Genomic DNA, 16,233 nt, shown 5'->3' on the forward strand with positions numbered 1-16,233 from the left:
GAATATTTTTAATGCTGATTACAAGATTCAATGGATCACAAAGTATTCATCTAAGGATAAAGCAATAATCTTGAAAAGCAATTCTAGTCTGCTCAGTGAGGAAAGACCTAAATTAGGATCAGTTGCAGCTCTGTGAAGGAAACTATTTCAAATTAAATCAGTGTTTTCCACAAGAATTCCAACAACTTGTGCCTGGCCTGTTTAAGTTGACATGACAGTACCACGAGGCATCTTGTTGGGTAAAAAAGTTAGCCTGGTCACAAGATGCTATAAAAATCTTATTTCAAGCCTCTGAAAATGCTGAAAACATGTAACAGCTCTTGGAAAACGGTGAAGAGAAAGGCAGAATGCATTCTCTAAACAAACAAATTGGCTTCTATAATAGAGCTAAGCCATAGAAGCTCAAGAAGTCACAGCACTTTTCATTCACCAGGGAAGGGACAAATTATACCTGAATTGTCCTCTCCATCTCCTTCAGCATCTCTCATCCTAGGGTCCATTGTCCTTGAGGAACTCATGTGGCAATCACTAAAGGTGGTACAAAAAGTGTTAGCTGTACCAACAAAATAACAGTACTTTACTATATATGTGTACACATACATACAGCAAGTTGCTAAAATATAAATATATATATAATAGAATATTACATGTATGCTTATATAAGTCTCCATAGATGTTTAAACATGTATGTGTACATTATATATAAATATGCATTAAATGTACATAATATATAAAAATATCCCATCTGGTACCTATTAGGCTCTAGAGAGTTATAATAGATTACACAGACTATTTCCACTTTCAGAAGACAACAGTACATGACAGTTTAGCCGATGCTTCTAAAAATATGTATCAGGGGATGTGGGCATCTTTGATTCTCCCTTTCTCAGCCCATTTAGGACCAGAGACAAAACGACAAAATTACAGCATTTAAGCAAGTGTACCAGTAACAATAGTAGAGAATCCCATGTATTTTCCCCTTACTTATATTGAACTTGAAGTATTCTACAGATTGTGGTTTTTCTTTCTAAAAAAACTTGGGGAAAGGTAGTGATTCTTCCCATTCCTTTCTTTTTGGATAGATAACAGAATTAAGGAGAAATAGTAACAGAGAAATCCAAGTAAAAATAAAACAATGGATTTTCTTATTTTCTTCTCTTTTCTTTACTTTTTGGAAGCAAAGTATTACTTTGCTTATTAAGTTTCCTAAACTAAAAAATAATTGCAAACTCCGTGTCCAAAGCCTGAAGACATTAGATCTGTAATTTAAATTCTATTTTTTGCGCAGTAATCTGTTTGTACTCTCTTTTCTTCATCTGGAGAGCCATAATTTCATGGTCAAGTGAGAATAAAGTCATGTATGCCACTGACTGGATAGTGAGTTGAATGCCGTAGAGTCACTCTTTGGGCTGTAATGGTGGTAGATTGCCACAACCTGGAGTGAGTAGACTGTGGCTAGTTTGATCCACTGTAGTACTGGGAGACTTAAGGAATAAGACTTGTAGATCCAACAAGCTGGTGAAATGGAAATGAAACCTTTATTACTCAAATCTAAAACACAACACATCACCTGAGCCATCTGCAGCCACTTGAGCTGAGCCACAGTGCAGGGCTGCAGGATTATAGCAAAGGCACCTGACTGCCTGGCAGCTCCAGGGCTGCTGCACCAGTCAGACCCACAGCTTGGGTGTGAAACACCCCCTGCCACCACCCACTGGGTACTAAATCAAAGTTCACACAAACATGAGGGTGAGCAACTTTTGGTCAAGGGCATCTGCCTGAAGTATGGAGAATTAATAAGAAATTTACCCTAGGGGGGAAAAAAAAAATGGATGAGGGTGGTGAAGCACTGGGAACAGGTTGCCCAGAGAAGCTGTGGATACCTCACCCCTGGAAGTGTACAAGATCAGGCTGGATGGGGCTTTGAGCAACCTAGTTGAGTGGAAGGTGTCCCTGCCTATGGAAGGGAGGTTGGAACTAGGTGTTCTTTAAGGTCCATTTCAACACAAACAATTATATGATTCTAGGATACCTTTATTTTTAAAGTAAATGTCCACTGGGAGGTGACAGATAAATATGTATAGTGGGCTGTGGCACACCTAGTCAATTGTTAAAGAGGGTGTCTCAGATTCCTGCTGTCACGTTGCAGTAGCAATGGCAGGAATGTAAATCAATACCTTTAAAGCTTCAGCTGCTTTATGCATGCCCTGTAGCATCTATAAGCTACACACATCCAGAAGTGGGAGTCTACAGTTTCTGTATAAATTGTGGATGACATAATTCACATGCCCATCTGTGGTTCATTGGCATCAGCCTGCTGCATTCAGCTGCAGTCAGGTGAGGTATATTATTTTTTATCCAAATGTTTGTATGCCATACTTCCCTAGTTCTCAATAGCAAAGCCACAGTGACAATGTTTGGTGAAAACATGCATGCAAGAATAAACATGTTCCCTCTGGCAAAATTCAATCGGATAGTATCTTATATTCCTGACAAACCAGAATTATGTTCCTGTCCCAAACCTTAGCAGCCAAATTTCTAGAGAATAAAACCAATTAAAAAAAAAAAGTTAGTTCCACCATAATGCATGCAAAGATTAGCATGATCCACTGAAACAATTGAAAAAAACATGTGGAGTTGACCTACTGGCAAGGGGAAGTTTGCTGTCTGGCCTAAGATTGATCCTGGTTTGGATTGTTATAATCAGAGAGAGATAACTCCCAAAGTGTGATTAGAGCTTGTGAGGAGATGAGTAAATGGAATTAAAGTACAGGAATGGAGACAGAGACCAGAGTAAGATATAATGACTACTACAAAATACTGTAGTGGTACTGCTGAGCTACAGGGCTCAACAAAATGACTCTCCAGACTCTTAATAATATTTTATTATTATTTATTATATTAAAATATAGTAGCAAGTGTATTTGTGGATCCAGCGGCTTCTGACATCTGCAACTATTTTAAGGATCACTTGTCAGAGTGACAAAGAGAAAATCAGAAAGATACTATATTTCCTGGGGGTTCTAAATTTGTCCAGTATGTAAACAATTTGTTACTTGCCAGCAAAACACACAAAGATTGCTTGAAAGATACTATTTTTCCATGTACTGCTTTATCCAGGGATTTCTTTGTTTAAGGACCTTCCTGAGAGATGCCCAACTCAAGCTGTAATGCTATTAAAAAAAGTACTTTTTAAATACTTTTACAGAGGAATCTGTATTTCAGCTTATTGATTGAGCAGAAACATAACAGAACCCAGTTATTGTGGCTGGCATGTATAATTTCCGTAACAGCTCTGCTGCCAGAGTCATCCCTAGACAGTTCAGTGTCACCTGGGGAAAAACCTGGCTGCCTTGCTGTGGGAGAGCTGCCCAAGAGACCGGGGCTGTGTGCAGGGAGGAAGGCTGTCCAGGTAAGATAACTTTGGAGTGAGGCAGAAAGCAACCCAAAGTGTGGGTCAGAGACACCGGGGTGCAGGAGACACTGGGCACAAATACCAGTGGCCTCAACCTCCTGTGCAGGAGCCCAGAGACTCTTTTACCCTCAGCAAGGCAATGGTTATTTTAAATTATGGTAAATAAATGCTGTAAGTTTGAGTCAGGTAAGCAATACTGGGTTTGCAGCGGGGTGACTGTAACGTTTTTAATAAACACTGTCTCTCAACTCATCATGCCATTATAAGGATTTGGTTTTCAGTTCAAAAGACAAGCTTCCAGCCTGAACCCAGGGTTTGGTGTGACTGTCCCAGGCCAGTGGTGGCTGACACAGAGGACAAGGTGACAGCAGCCCTTGCAGCAGTCACTATGTTGTGCAAACACACACAATGACAAGGGCAGCGAGGTGCAGCCACCCGCCCCATACCAAGGATGCAGGAAGAGTTTTGTGCCTTCTATTACCAAAGGGAGATTTGTTTGCATCAAGGGATGAATGGATACATGCTACCTTAACCCAAGAAGGGGTGGAGGGGAATCAGCAGGCCACAGAGAGGACTGGAAGAACTTGTAAAATGCTTCTGGGCAGTGTGCTGGTGTTCAGGTTTTCAGAAAAATACTCAAAAGTCAATAGATTCATTTTTAGCAAACCCTGATTTTGAGCAAACACTAAAGCTGACACTTAGCTACTTGCTTGAGCACTTTGCCAAGTGGTGGTTTGCATTGGAGCAATATCCCAAGACCGTGTGAAGAAATATTGGTCCTTGCTGAGCATCCAGCAGCTGCCAGACATCCCTCTGTGATGCTCTGCAAGCCAAGCACTACCTGCCTTAGTGTCTCACCAAACCTAGATGTGGACAATCACATTAATTTCTACCTTAAAATTTACTGCTGTTTTTATTAACATGGGGGAAGCTGGGTTTCCTTTTAAATGCTACCTGTGGAGATAATTCTATTTTTTTCCCAAAGGTATAAACTCAGAGAACCATACAATCTATATCTTCCCTTTTTCTTTCAGTATAATGTATTTTAATGGAATTTTTAGGCAGATTTTCAATCTTTCAACCTTTTCCTCATCATCTGCAACAAGCCCTACAGTATTAATACATTCATCATAGGAAAGATTTGATTAAAACATGACACTTAAGAGGAGAAACAAAAAATCCAGAGTTTACCCTTGATATGACTGTAATTGCTTGTCCTTTCCCTGATGTAAACAGAGATTGCAGTTTTTGCTCTGGAGCCAGGTTTTTTTACCCTCAAAGCTTTGTGCAAAATGTATAATGGCTTACAGGCTTAAGAGCTGTGCAACAAAATACTGACAAAATCCAGCAGCTCTGTATTTGGCACCCAATGGGAGGGGTGGCATTCATTGTGCACTTATGCTTGGATCTAGAGGCTTGGCTGCTGAGCTTTCTCATTTCCAGTTTCCCCAAGGATTTACTGAAGTCCATCACTTAATTAAATCAATCCATGATCTGAAAACTCAGCAAGATTTTCATCCTAAAGAAGCAACCTGGATTGGTTCTCCCTTGTTAGCCAAGGGCAAAATTTACCACACTACTGGCAGTCACACCCTCTTCCTCCTTTTCTTTCCACATTGTATGTGTGGTTCTTTTCACAGTGGAACACCAGAGATACTTGGTTTATCAATTCATTATGAGCTTTTATAAGCCAAATATAATGTCTAATGACAAATTTATAAATATTACCTGTTTATAACAGTATTTTTGCTATATTGGACTTTTTTTCACTTTCCTTCTTCCTTCCTAGGTCCTTTCTTGATAAGCTGTGATACAAGAAATATATCTGAGACTATTCCACTGCAGAGAATAGAGATGGAATATAGCAGCACAACAGGTTTTTATTTCCCTTTTTATCCCTTCCAAATGCCAGTACGCTCAAAAGTGTTTATCCAAAAACCAACAGCAATTTACACCTTTCACTTCTCTTTTGTATAATAATATCCATTTTCTAGTAGAAACATGGGGAGTTAAAAAATCTGAATTTAGGGAAATTATTTCACATGAGATGAAGAGCTGCTCTTCTCTCAGAACATCACAATATACACTAACATTCCTACTGGTATTATACAGCCTTGAAGATCTGAGCAGGGGGATGGGGGGAAGAAGAAAATAAAGCAGGGATTCTGAGGATATAAAGAAAACCCAAACACTCAGAGATACTCCTCTAGCTGAGGGAGTAACCAGCGCAAAACCATCCTAAGTGCCAGGAGCAAAGACTGAGGCAGCCTTTTCTCATCCTCCCACTCTCTGAGGACTCAGACCTGAAATAAAGGCATCATCCAGAGGCCACACAGCCTCTTCCCCTGTCACTTGGACTGCAGAAATGGGACAGGTCACAGTTTCCTGAGGGAGCAAGCCCAGAGTGCCTGCCATGGTCTTCTGCCATCCCAGGCACATCAGCAGTGTTTTCACATCCCTGGAGGCAGTCCAGCTCTTTGGCATGTGCATCAGCAAGAGCACCACCTGGGCACTGCCCCAGGGTGCCCTGCCTTGGCATAGCGCAGGTCCAAAAGTGTGTTGTGATCACCTGCCTCCCAAGCAAAGCTTTGTCTGCAGCCAGGGGAGACATTGCACTGAAAACATTGTGCAGGGTGCGGCAGAAAGAAGTGTAGGGCAGCAGGCAGGTATTCACACAGATCAAGAAACCCTGCTGTTCAACACACCTCTCTGCTCAGACCTCCTCCGGCTTACAGAGAGCACTGTCCACTCCTTTCAAACTCTCAGACAACTTTCAGTGCTCCCAAGTGATAATGCTTGAGCCTAGCCCAAACTAAATCTCTCACAGTATGTCCAATTATAAAATCACTTCCAAAGGGCAGCCATCACTTTGAGCTTTTCTTTGTAAGATAAATAACCTGCAAGAGGAGGTCTAAAAAGCATAGCAAAGTGCTCCCCCGTCAGCTAGCACAGCACATATGAGCCCAGGTATTAGGAGTGTCCACATGAGTGAGGTGCAGGTGTCTGGGAATCTCATTAATCTGTATAAACACATCCAAAAAGCTCATAAAAAGGAGAATTTCATAACAACTGCAACACCATTTCCAAAGCCATACATTTTCCTGCTTCAGACCTCTCCTTAGGTCAAAGGAGTTTCACTTTTCATTTTTAATTTGGCCTCAAATTTTTAAATGAAGGGAATAAATGCACCTGAGTGCATGCTTATATACACAGCCATCCTAGAAGCTTTATCCAGAGTGCCAGCACTGGGACTGAATGGTCATTCTGCCTTTCTACCATATGTCAGAACCTCCACAGTATCTGTTCATATTCTAGCTGCATCCTCATAATTTGTAAATTATTAAAAATAATTTAGCTCAGAGAAGACATTTTCTGAGAAAAGAAGACATTTTCTGAGACATTTTCTGCACTGGTTTGTACTACCAAGCCTAAATAAAATATCAAAAATAAACTTCATGCCAAACCAGGAAGAAAAACACCCTTTCACTTTTTGTTTGCAACTTTGCCTTTTGTTTTCAAAATTGGGCAATCATCTCCTTCCATTTTGTTCAAATGGTGTGTATCTCTAACCAAAAAGTATTACTTTGCTATGTCTATGACTTCATGTGTTCTTTGCTGTTAGCACTTGACACTGACTGATGTCCATGAGAACATCAACAAAACATGGTATTTTGACAAATTATTGGCTGTCTAAAGGACAGTTTGCCATCCATTTTCGTCTGTCTTGCACTGAAGCTGGTACACTTTACCCATCTTTTCTTATCTGCATTATTGGATAATAAAAGGTTTTGTTTCCTTGCTTGTGGCTAACATTTATCTCCAGCTAATGCAATGTTTGTAGCATGCTCTTATGTTAAAAGATAATTTGCATATTGCACAACCACACTGGTGTGGTGAGAACCTATGAACCACTCCTTGTGCTCAGAGCAAGTCTGGCTCAAACGTCTTTGCTAACAGCATCCTCTCCATGGCTGCACAAGTCCTAGGCCAGCATCCAGGTGAGAACACACATCCTGAACATAAAGTCAATCTCCTTCTCTTTTAAAATTCTGCCAGTTCAGGATCCTCTAATCCTCTTCCCACTCACTGTCATAATGAATAGAGCTAGCTGTGGATGATTTGCCCTTTCTCTCAGAAATAACTAATAAAAGTCAGTTGCACCAGCACATATCTCTTCCAATGCTGCTGTTTGCACCCAAGTTTGCTATTCCACCTCCAGCATGGGTGGAGGTGGAAGAATACCAAGCTGTGCGACAAGGACCAGCAATGTGTAAGTATTGACACACTGCTGCCCCTTTGCATCAGCCCTTGCCTTTGCAGTACTTGCATCTATCACTCAAATTCCTGTTGCATACAATGTAAACATAAGGTGGTGCTGGATGTCTCTGTGATCATTGAGAAGAGACATCAGGGGATGACATGTAAAAAAGTACCTGCTAAAAGGAAGACTGGACAGGGGAGATAGGATAGAGTTTGCTGCATGGACTTCAAGCCCAAGTCTTTGTGCGAACAGCACACAGCCTGCCATGAATAGCAGGTGAGGCTTTAGGAGCCAAAAGAGAGAACTCTTCTTGAATCCTTGAAGAGTTTTCTGGGCATTCAGTTGTTTTCAGTCTTCCACTGCTGTTGGGCAGTGTGTATTTTCCTTTGTCTAACCAGCCCAAATTACCCTCTGATGCATCTGCCCCTGCTATTCCAAACGCTGTGCAGATTCTCATCAGCCTTTCTGCCATGCCCCTGCCAAGAGCACATTCCTTTCTCTATTACAAGCACAGTGCATTTCCAAGAGATGGGAGGGAGAGGTAAAAACCTTCTTTTTCTACCTCTTTTCTCCCTCCTAAGAATTAATAGTCCTTCCTTCCCTCAGCATTTCTGAGAGAGGTGGGAAATACTCCATAAGATAAACTTTCCTCCCAAGCAGCTTGTGAGGAGTGCGATTTTTATTTTTTAAAACACTATATTGCTACAGAAAACACAAACAAAAGAGGTCAGACTGCCCAGTCTGGTGTCCTGGATAGTGAAGGGAATTAGCTGTTCCAGAAGGGTGAAGGGAACTTTCTTCCCTGATAAAGCCTGGTAACTTGAGGATATACACCTTCAAAAAGGTCATACTTTTTCATTGGAAAAGCCTTAGCTTCTTTAAACAAAAAAACCCAACAAACCAAAACTAAAGGAAACAAACAACCATATAAAAGAATTACAGGAAGGGAGGCGGGGGGAGGAGCCTGCATGGGCAAAAGAATAAAGCAAACTCATGTGAAATGTCATATTCCTATGCACTAATCCTTCTTTCTTGCTTCCGGTCTTTTACTTTTTGTGATTTAATAGAGGGTCCAAGAGATTTATTCCACCAACATGGAAAGCATGATTATAAAGAGAACTGTTAAAGTAAAAAAGCCACATTGGCACATTGGCTCTCCTTCTTCCTCAGCATTTAGGGATAATAAAGACATAGCTGTTTTATACATAAACACAAGATCTCCCCTAGCTAGCTTCATACCAGAGATCCTCTGCTATATTTATGAGCACAAACAGCTCAGCACACTACCAGACTTTTAGGTTTGTACCAGCCATTTCTACTCATAGAAGCACAATCTGTATTTTTAATTTAAATAATATTGAGTGTTTACATAGAGTATGTTGCTAATAATGTTCTGAAGAAGGTCATACTTTTTTAGAACAGCAGGCTAACATCACTCAGAGTCAAGTGTCTGTCAAGTGAAGTATTAAAATTTCACTGTGCTTCTTTGAAAAAGCAAAAGAGAAAATAAAGTAAAAGGCCTTTCTTTAGTTAGAACAAAATTACATTTGATTCTACATATTGCAATTGAAATTACTGTTGAATTCAGTACTGGGAACATTCCAGAAGCTATTTCACAAAAAATAATTATATCAGGTCTTTGGTATTCAGAATGAGTAGAAGTAGCAACAGTGTTATAAGGTCTCAGCACCTTTAAATTCATGGAAACATAACAGGGCATTGATCCCTCTTTGTTTTTTTGGAACCATTAATACAATAAATTGTCTAATCATCTGCATAGACACACTTTCCTTGTGGTGAAGAAAGAGTAAGTCTCCCCTGTAAGCACAGCAAGCCCTGAGCAATAGCTCACTGACACCTGCTGCCCCATCAGTTAATCTAATGTAAGGGTGCTCTTGTAGAGTGCAGAGGTTAATGGGAGTTTAAGATGCAGAAAGTGTTTAGCAGTACCTGGAATGAGATCCTTGTTCAGCTTTATCTGCTATTCTGATGGTGACTCAGTGGGCCAAGTTAACCAGATACAGAGATCAACTGCTAACATCTAGAGCTGAATTTGGCTCAAATTTTACAGGTCCATAATGTGTGGTATAGTCAACAGTGTAATTTCAACAGTTTTATGAAATTTTTTAAAAGTTAATGAAAAATCTTTAAAAATGTTGGTTTCAACTGAATACAAAATATAGTTATATCCTAGGCCTCTTTCTAAATATTTTGCCATTATTGTTATGAAAATTAGGCAAACTTTAGTAAAAAGGAAAGTGAAAGAAATAAAGGGATTAAGCTGGGCTTTACCAATTTCCTTGGGAATTCCTGTGCTGGAAGGATGAAATAATTATTGAAATCATCTATGAACCATGTGCAGAATAGTCTTAATATTGTACATTTAAAATAGAGAGAATAAAAAAGAAAGTTGGAAATACAAAGAGAATGAAATAGATATTTCTAGGAGAAGCCTGAGTCCTTCCATGCAGAGATACACCAGCCTACCAGCTGAGTCTAGCCAGAACATAAGCAGGCTGATTTCCAGGACCTGCTCATGAAAGGTGCCATCAGGGGCTCTCAGCCCTCAGCTCTACCTTGTTCCAGCCCAGACCACTCTGCTGAACCGGCTGCAGCCGTGTGCTAACCTGGAGTCCCCTCGGATGCAGGGATAACAAGAAGCCATGTCTCCAGCAAAGGACCAGGTCACACTCCTGGGTCATCCTGGCACGAAGGAGCAGCAGGAATGGAATGAGATCCAGATGAAGGTGCAGGATGGCAGTGGGACATGATGGGGAAGGGGGGCATCATGCCCTGCATTCTCTCTGTAGATTGCAGACTCTGAGGCCAGTTTTCTCCCCAATATCCACACAGTCCATCCAAGAGGTACAGCCACTGTCAGCACAGTCACAATCCTCTGAAATTTCCCCAGGCAACAGCATTCACATATTTCAGCAATAACCGCTACCTTGTAAACACATTCCACATTCCTGTTGCATTAAACCCCACAGGTCAAATGCAAAGCTGAACAGTCTTGTGTTTTACTGCTGTACAAGGCTTGCTCTAAGATAATTTGTGGCATGTTTTTATTTGGAAAGAACCATATTTAGCCTCTTTTGACTCTTACTAATTCAGGCCCTCTCAGCCTTCAAAGGATAATTATTTTCTTGAGCTCTGATGGGAGACAGATAAGCCACGGACTCCTTTATCTTTCCTTCATACCAGTAACATTCAGATCATTTCTAGAAAAAAGAGTATGAGATTTTTAACACAAAGTCACTGTAATGTATGACTTCCTCAGAGGTCTCAGGAGTTCAGTTAAGTTGGACTTCATAATCCAAATAATTTCCTACACAAAAAGAAAAGACTAGAAGATTGCTTTCTGTCCATGCCACAATAAACATCATGGCTGAGTCTCTTCCTCTTCATTTGAAACCTTTCTCCATAGTCTATAAGGAAAACAGTCAGGACTTCACCAATGTAAGAGCCATAATTATTTGTCATTTATTCCCTTCATGACATGAACCTGTAAATTTTCATTCTTAATATCTATTCAGGATGTAATTCTTCTTTATATTTGAAAGAGAGGAAATATTTTTCTGTAGCTCTTATCTCATTTACTTGCAGGTCTATGCTCCAAACCACACTGTGCTCCAAAGCAAGGAGATGAGCAAATGGAAATAACTGCCACTAGCTCAGATTTTTGTTTTCTCACTCACTCCTACCCTACAGCAATAATCTCAGCAAATATAACCTCTGGCAAGCCATTCTGTATGTATCACCTCCAACTACTGCTTTAGACTTGCAGACTTCTGAAAGTCAAAACCCTGAATGCAGCCTAATAGTTTTTATTGCCACCTTGTCAGAAATCCAGAGGCAAGTCTCTTGTGTGCCACCTGCACAAGCCCACTCATTCCCTTGGACTGGGAAGTAGAAAACATATCATAGAATCACAGAATTATTAGTGTTGGAAGGGACCCCTGGAGATCATCTGGCTAAAGCCCCCTGCCAAGGTAGGGTCACCTGGAGCAGGTGACATAGGAACATGTCCAGGTGGGTTTTTGAATGCCTCTAGAGAGAGAAATTCCACAACCTCCCTGGGCAACCCATTCTACTGCACTGTCATCGTCAAACATAAAGAAATTCTTCATGTTGAGGTAAAACTTGTGGTTTTGTTTATCACCTTTGCTCTCATCCTGTCACTTGGCACCACTCGAAAGAACCTGGCACCAGCCTCCTGACACCTGCCTTTAAGACATTTATATCCATTAATAAGATTCCCTCTCAGTCTTCTCTTCCCTAGACAAAATAGGCCCAGCTCCTGCAGCCTCTCCTCACAAGAGAGGTTACATGCTTCTCCTGATGTTCTCCCAGAGCAGGGATCAGAGTAAGTCTGTCATGCAGAAGCAATGCTCAGCTCCAGGCCTATCCCTTGGTCCAGCTCAGCTGGAGCCAATGGCACAGACTGAGGTTCCCTCTCTGGCCTAGGGCCCAGCTCCCCCTGGCACCTTGTGGGGTAGCGGAATTCAGGAGGCAAAGGGAAGTTGATCATGCTCCCCAGGTCTCCACTGTAATGGGTGCCATGGACCACGGATGGGGAATGCACTGTGAGCAATGTCTCCCTTTTCCCACACCATCACGTGCCCCCAGTCTCTTCTCCTTTCTGCCACTGGGACAGAAGTTCTTCTCATCCCCCTCTGACATGATAGGCACCTTCCTTATTAAACTCCTCACTGCTTAAGATCTCTGTCAGAAATCTCTTGTGTACACATTTGCTTCTGGAAGCATCTCCCGCTCAGCAATGGAGAGGAAGACATTTCAGGAGTGAATAAGTCTAAATCACTTCATCTGAGACACCCCTCTGCAGAGGAGATCTCTTCCTTTCTATCCCTTCTAAACCTAACTTTCAGGTTCCTGTATAGCCTTTGGGGCTTACTTGGCAAGGGGGATAGGATGATGGGGACAGGAATGTAAAGCCATTTGGAGACATTCCATTTATCCCCAGGCTCCCTTCTTTGAATATACCACAAATGTTTTACTTTAATTCTCAAAAGCCCAGAGACGCAGGTTATTAATTCATGACTATGACAAGATTATTATGGTTAATTTAACATGTGCAGGTACTTAAGTAACTACTGTTAGGAAATATTTGTCATTAATTCAAAAATTTCCTGCCTGTAATTTGGCAAATATAAATGCAAGTATGCAGCAGAAATCCAGCATGACATAAAGAGCACTCATTTGCCATCACCTTTACATGTGACTGTACAATGCTTGATCTCTGCCTTATTTAAACAAGCACAATAAAATATACTGCAGCATTCAGAATTAAATTCCATTGATATTCATATGCTAGAAAGAGCCCAGATATAGAAAGAGAAACGGAGAAGCAGACAATATCCCCATGGGCAGCAAAAGGGACACCACTGGGAGAGAGGGTGGCAGAGCAGTATTCCTAATCAAAGTTCAAAAAGCAAAGCTGTGCAAAAAACCCTACTTGTGTGGGCTTTTCTCCCACCTCCTGTGGGTCTGTAATAATTCCTACTAAGGCAGGTGGTGCAGAGTGAACCACCAAAGTGGTTTCAGTCAGGAACAACTTGCCTCTCACGCATGCACAGACCTCCAGGGTCACCCCATCACTCCTAGGGGGGGAACTCCCTGCCTCAAACTTCTGTGTTTTGCTTGCTTTCCCAGGGAGGTAGGTGAAAATTCTGTATGTATGGAGCTATTACAGCAACAAATCAGAAACACAAGCCCAAAATAATCAGTCTCACAGTATCTTAGAAGGGTTCCAGCACTTCTTGGCCTTTGCTGGTCCCTTGGGCAGGTCCAAAGCCAGATGAGTCTCACAAAGGCTCATTAGATCTGTGGTTTTGAAAGAGCTGTTACTATCAGATGCACCCTCCTCATTGCAGGAGCTCCATGCATTGCCTGGACTTTATCAGTTCCCTCATGTGGTGAAAACTCCTTAGGGAAATCCTGAGGAATGTCTTGGTACACTTATATCTTCACATTTCATATAGGTATTTCAGAATAAAACTTGGGAACATACTATCAGAGGGAACTTCCTGAGCATTTAGTGCAAGCAAACACTCAATATAATCCCTTCACAGGGTGATTAAAGTCTTATTTTGAAAACTATTCAAATTCAAATGCTATTCCAGGACTTGGTAACTCTGATGGTTAGAAAATCCCAGACTAAATGACTGGTGTATACCTGTTTGGTTCTGTGCTAATGTAATATTTTCCTTGAAGGAGCCTTTTTCTTTTTCCACAGGTATTTAGAGAAGATGTCTATCTTCCCTTTCAGCCTTCATATGCAAAGCCAAATAAGTCATGGCATCTTACTTTCCTCACAGATAGAGCCTCTCTATCATCCTGACATTTTACTAACTCTTCTCTGCACCTGCCCTGCTCCAAGCCTACCTCTTCTGGCAGCCAGATGCCCAGAACCAGACACTGGGTCCCAGGCAGCCTCTATAGTTAAATGACACAAAGATAACTCTTGGATTTAAGCTTCCCAGCTCCTAGTTAGGCTTGTACATGTTGATAGACAAACAGAGAGAAAGCATTCACCTGCCTCCTCTTGACTACTCTACTGAAGAGTCCAAGTATATGTTTGAGCTATTTACTATGAAGGAGCACTGTTCATGCAAGGCCAGTGTTGCAATAACCTTTCCAGACTTGGCTCTTTCCTAGGTCCAATCACCCAGATGCTGCTGCTGACTGCCAATACCAGACTACAGGACCCATTCCAGTTTCTTTTCAAACCCCAAAGTGCCAGCATATGCTCCCTTGGCTGAATTTGCAAGGGCCCAGCCATCTGTGTATCCACAGAGTGTCTCTGGTTTAGGTATAATGGGAAAATATTTAGCCTTTTACATGCAGTTGGCAAATATACTAGCTCAAGCCTGAAGAAATTCTGATCCTCTTTACTTAGAGGCCTCCTTTTTTTAAACATTTTAAAGATATGTGTGAGTCACAGCAATGGGTAGGGAATGAAATATCTAGCAGAGCTCCTAGGTCTGCCAGAAGAGCATTACTAAGAAGACACTACCAGGCTTTGTGAACAGAGAAAAGGTCAGGAGGTGCTGGGTGACTAAATCTCTCAGGTCCCATGCTATGCTCTGAGAGTGCTATTTTACTGAAAGAGCTAGATCAAAGCTACTGAAGAGGTTTCTGCTGTTAACTGCCTCCTGAAAGTTGTTGACCTAGAGATCAGAACAATTAAATGAAATGTGAAGCACCTCCTCAAACAGATATTTTTCCTACTCTGTCCTACATCACCTAACCAGACAGTAGTATGAAGTTACACACTTGGGAAAGCTTTTTGTAATAAAGGACATCGTGAACCGCATGAAGATACAAACCTGGTATATATTTTTTCACTCTTCTTATGTGGACACACACCCTACGAGTCCTAGGAATGAATGTATGAGCTCTCCCATAAGTATGATAGAGACATAAAGTCTGGGATACCAAATTGGACATGCACACTTAAAAAGCAGCTGCTGTATCAGGTATGTAATCTCAGACTCTGGGAATTGTTTTTCTGAATACTAAATGTGGAAAATATCAATTGAAGTTGCACTTAGTCTCTCTGAAGAAATCAGCTTCTGAATGCCTTAGAGTCAGCACTCAAATTAAACAGCTCCATATTAGAAATAATTAAAATATATTGCTTAAAAGTAATGTGATTTTTTTATGTCCCTATTCAGGATCCACCACTACAACCTTCTGTACAAAAACCATATAAACATGCTTACAGTGTACCTGTCCCAGAGATGTGCAGCCAGATCTTTGGCTGATGTCACTTAGCATGCCTTTGCTCAAGTTAATTTGAGCTGTATTAATTCATATTTCTGAAGAGATTGAATGTGCTGCTTATAGACTTCTGAAAAAGGCAAGTTAAACAGTTTGTATGCACCTAGAAACATTAATTTACATGTTTTTCAAAATATAAAAATTGTATTTTCTGTGAAGAGTGGTCCTTCAGAAAACTATCATGCCAGCCCTGTACCAGTACTAGATATGAACATACTCTGGTTTGATTGCCACTATTTGTCAGTGGAGAAGCTACAACACAAGGAAGAAAAATTTTGTTTATAAGTATTTTTCTTAGAATGGCATATTGCTCTAATTTTTACATTTGACAAAGGGCTTCTACTTGTAATCTATCAGAGGGAAACAAAATGCCATTGTGTTACTAACCAGAGGCAATGATTGCTGGCCTCTGCAAACAATACACAGCCAGAGGGACTTGCTGCTTTCTATTTTGCAAACATGCTACCAACAGTGAGTTGCAGTGAGAGCATGGCAACCAATAACTCTTGATCACTTAAAGATTTTTCATTAGCCAGTTCTACAATAAATTAACTAGAGAAGTTTAAAGGTTGTTTTCAACAATTTATATATAAACACACACCACAAAGAACAAGGGAAGATAGTTCAACTTCCTACTTAACTTTTTTACTTACCATCCAATGAAACATTAATAAGAACAAAGGCAGGTCAATAGTCCCAGAACTGAATGTTGTGCACCTGTGTAACCAAGAAACACATTTCACCTGTAGGAAAA

At 40.9% G+C, this 16,233-nt stretch overlaps 1 protein-coding gene across 14 annotated transcripts in view; it reads right to left on the minus strand.

The window, feature by feature from the left end:
- Positions 1–16,233, minus strand: part of CRACDL (CRACD like) — a 61,963-nt gene that overhangs the window by 24,592 nt on the left and 21,138 nt on the right. For 8 of the 14 annotated variants that reach the window (XM_085557875.1, XM_085557874.1, XM_085557852.1 and 5 more), the window contains exon 2: positions 452–528. In XM_085557875.1, the coding sequence (XP_085414001.1) occupies positions 452–518 (67 nt within the window). In that variant the 5' untranslated portion in view covers positions 519–528. Of the gene's footprint in view, positions 1–451; positions 529–16,132; positions 16,197–16,233 lie in introns of all 14 variants that reach the window. The other 6 variants (XM_085557840.1, XM_085557835.1, XM_031504052.3 and 3 more) reach the window with 1 other exon arrangement.

The sequence above is a fragment of the Lonchura striata genome, chromosome 1 (assembly GCF_050655825.1).
Source record: "Lonchura striata isolate lonStrDom1 chromosome 1, ASM5065582v1, whole genome shotgun sequence".
Classification (NCBI taxonomy): domain Eukaryota; kingdom Metazoa; phylum Chordata; class Aves; order Passeriformes; family Estrildidae; genus Lonchura; species Lonchura striata.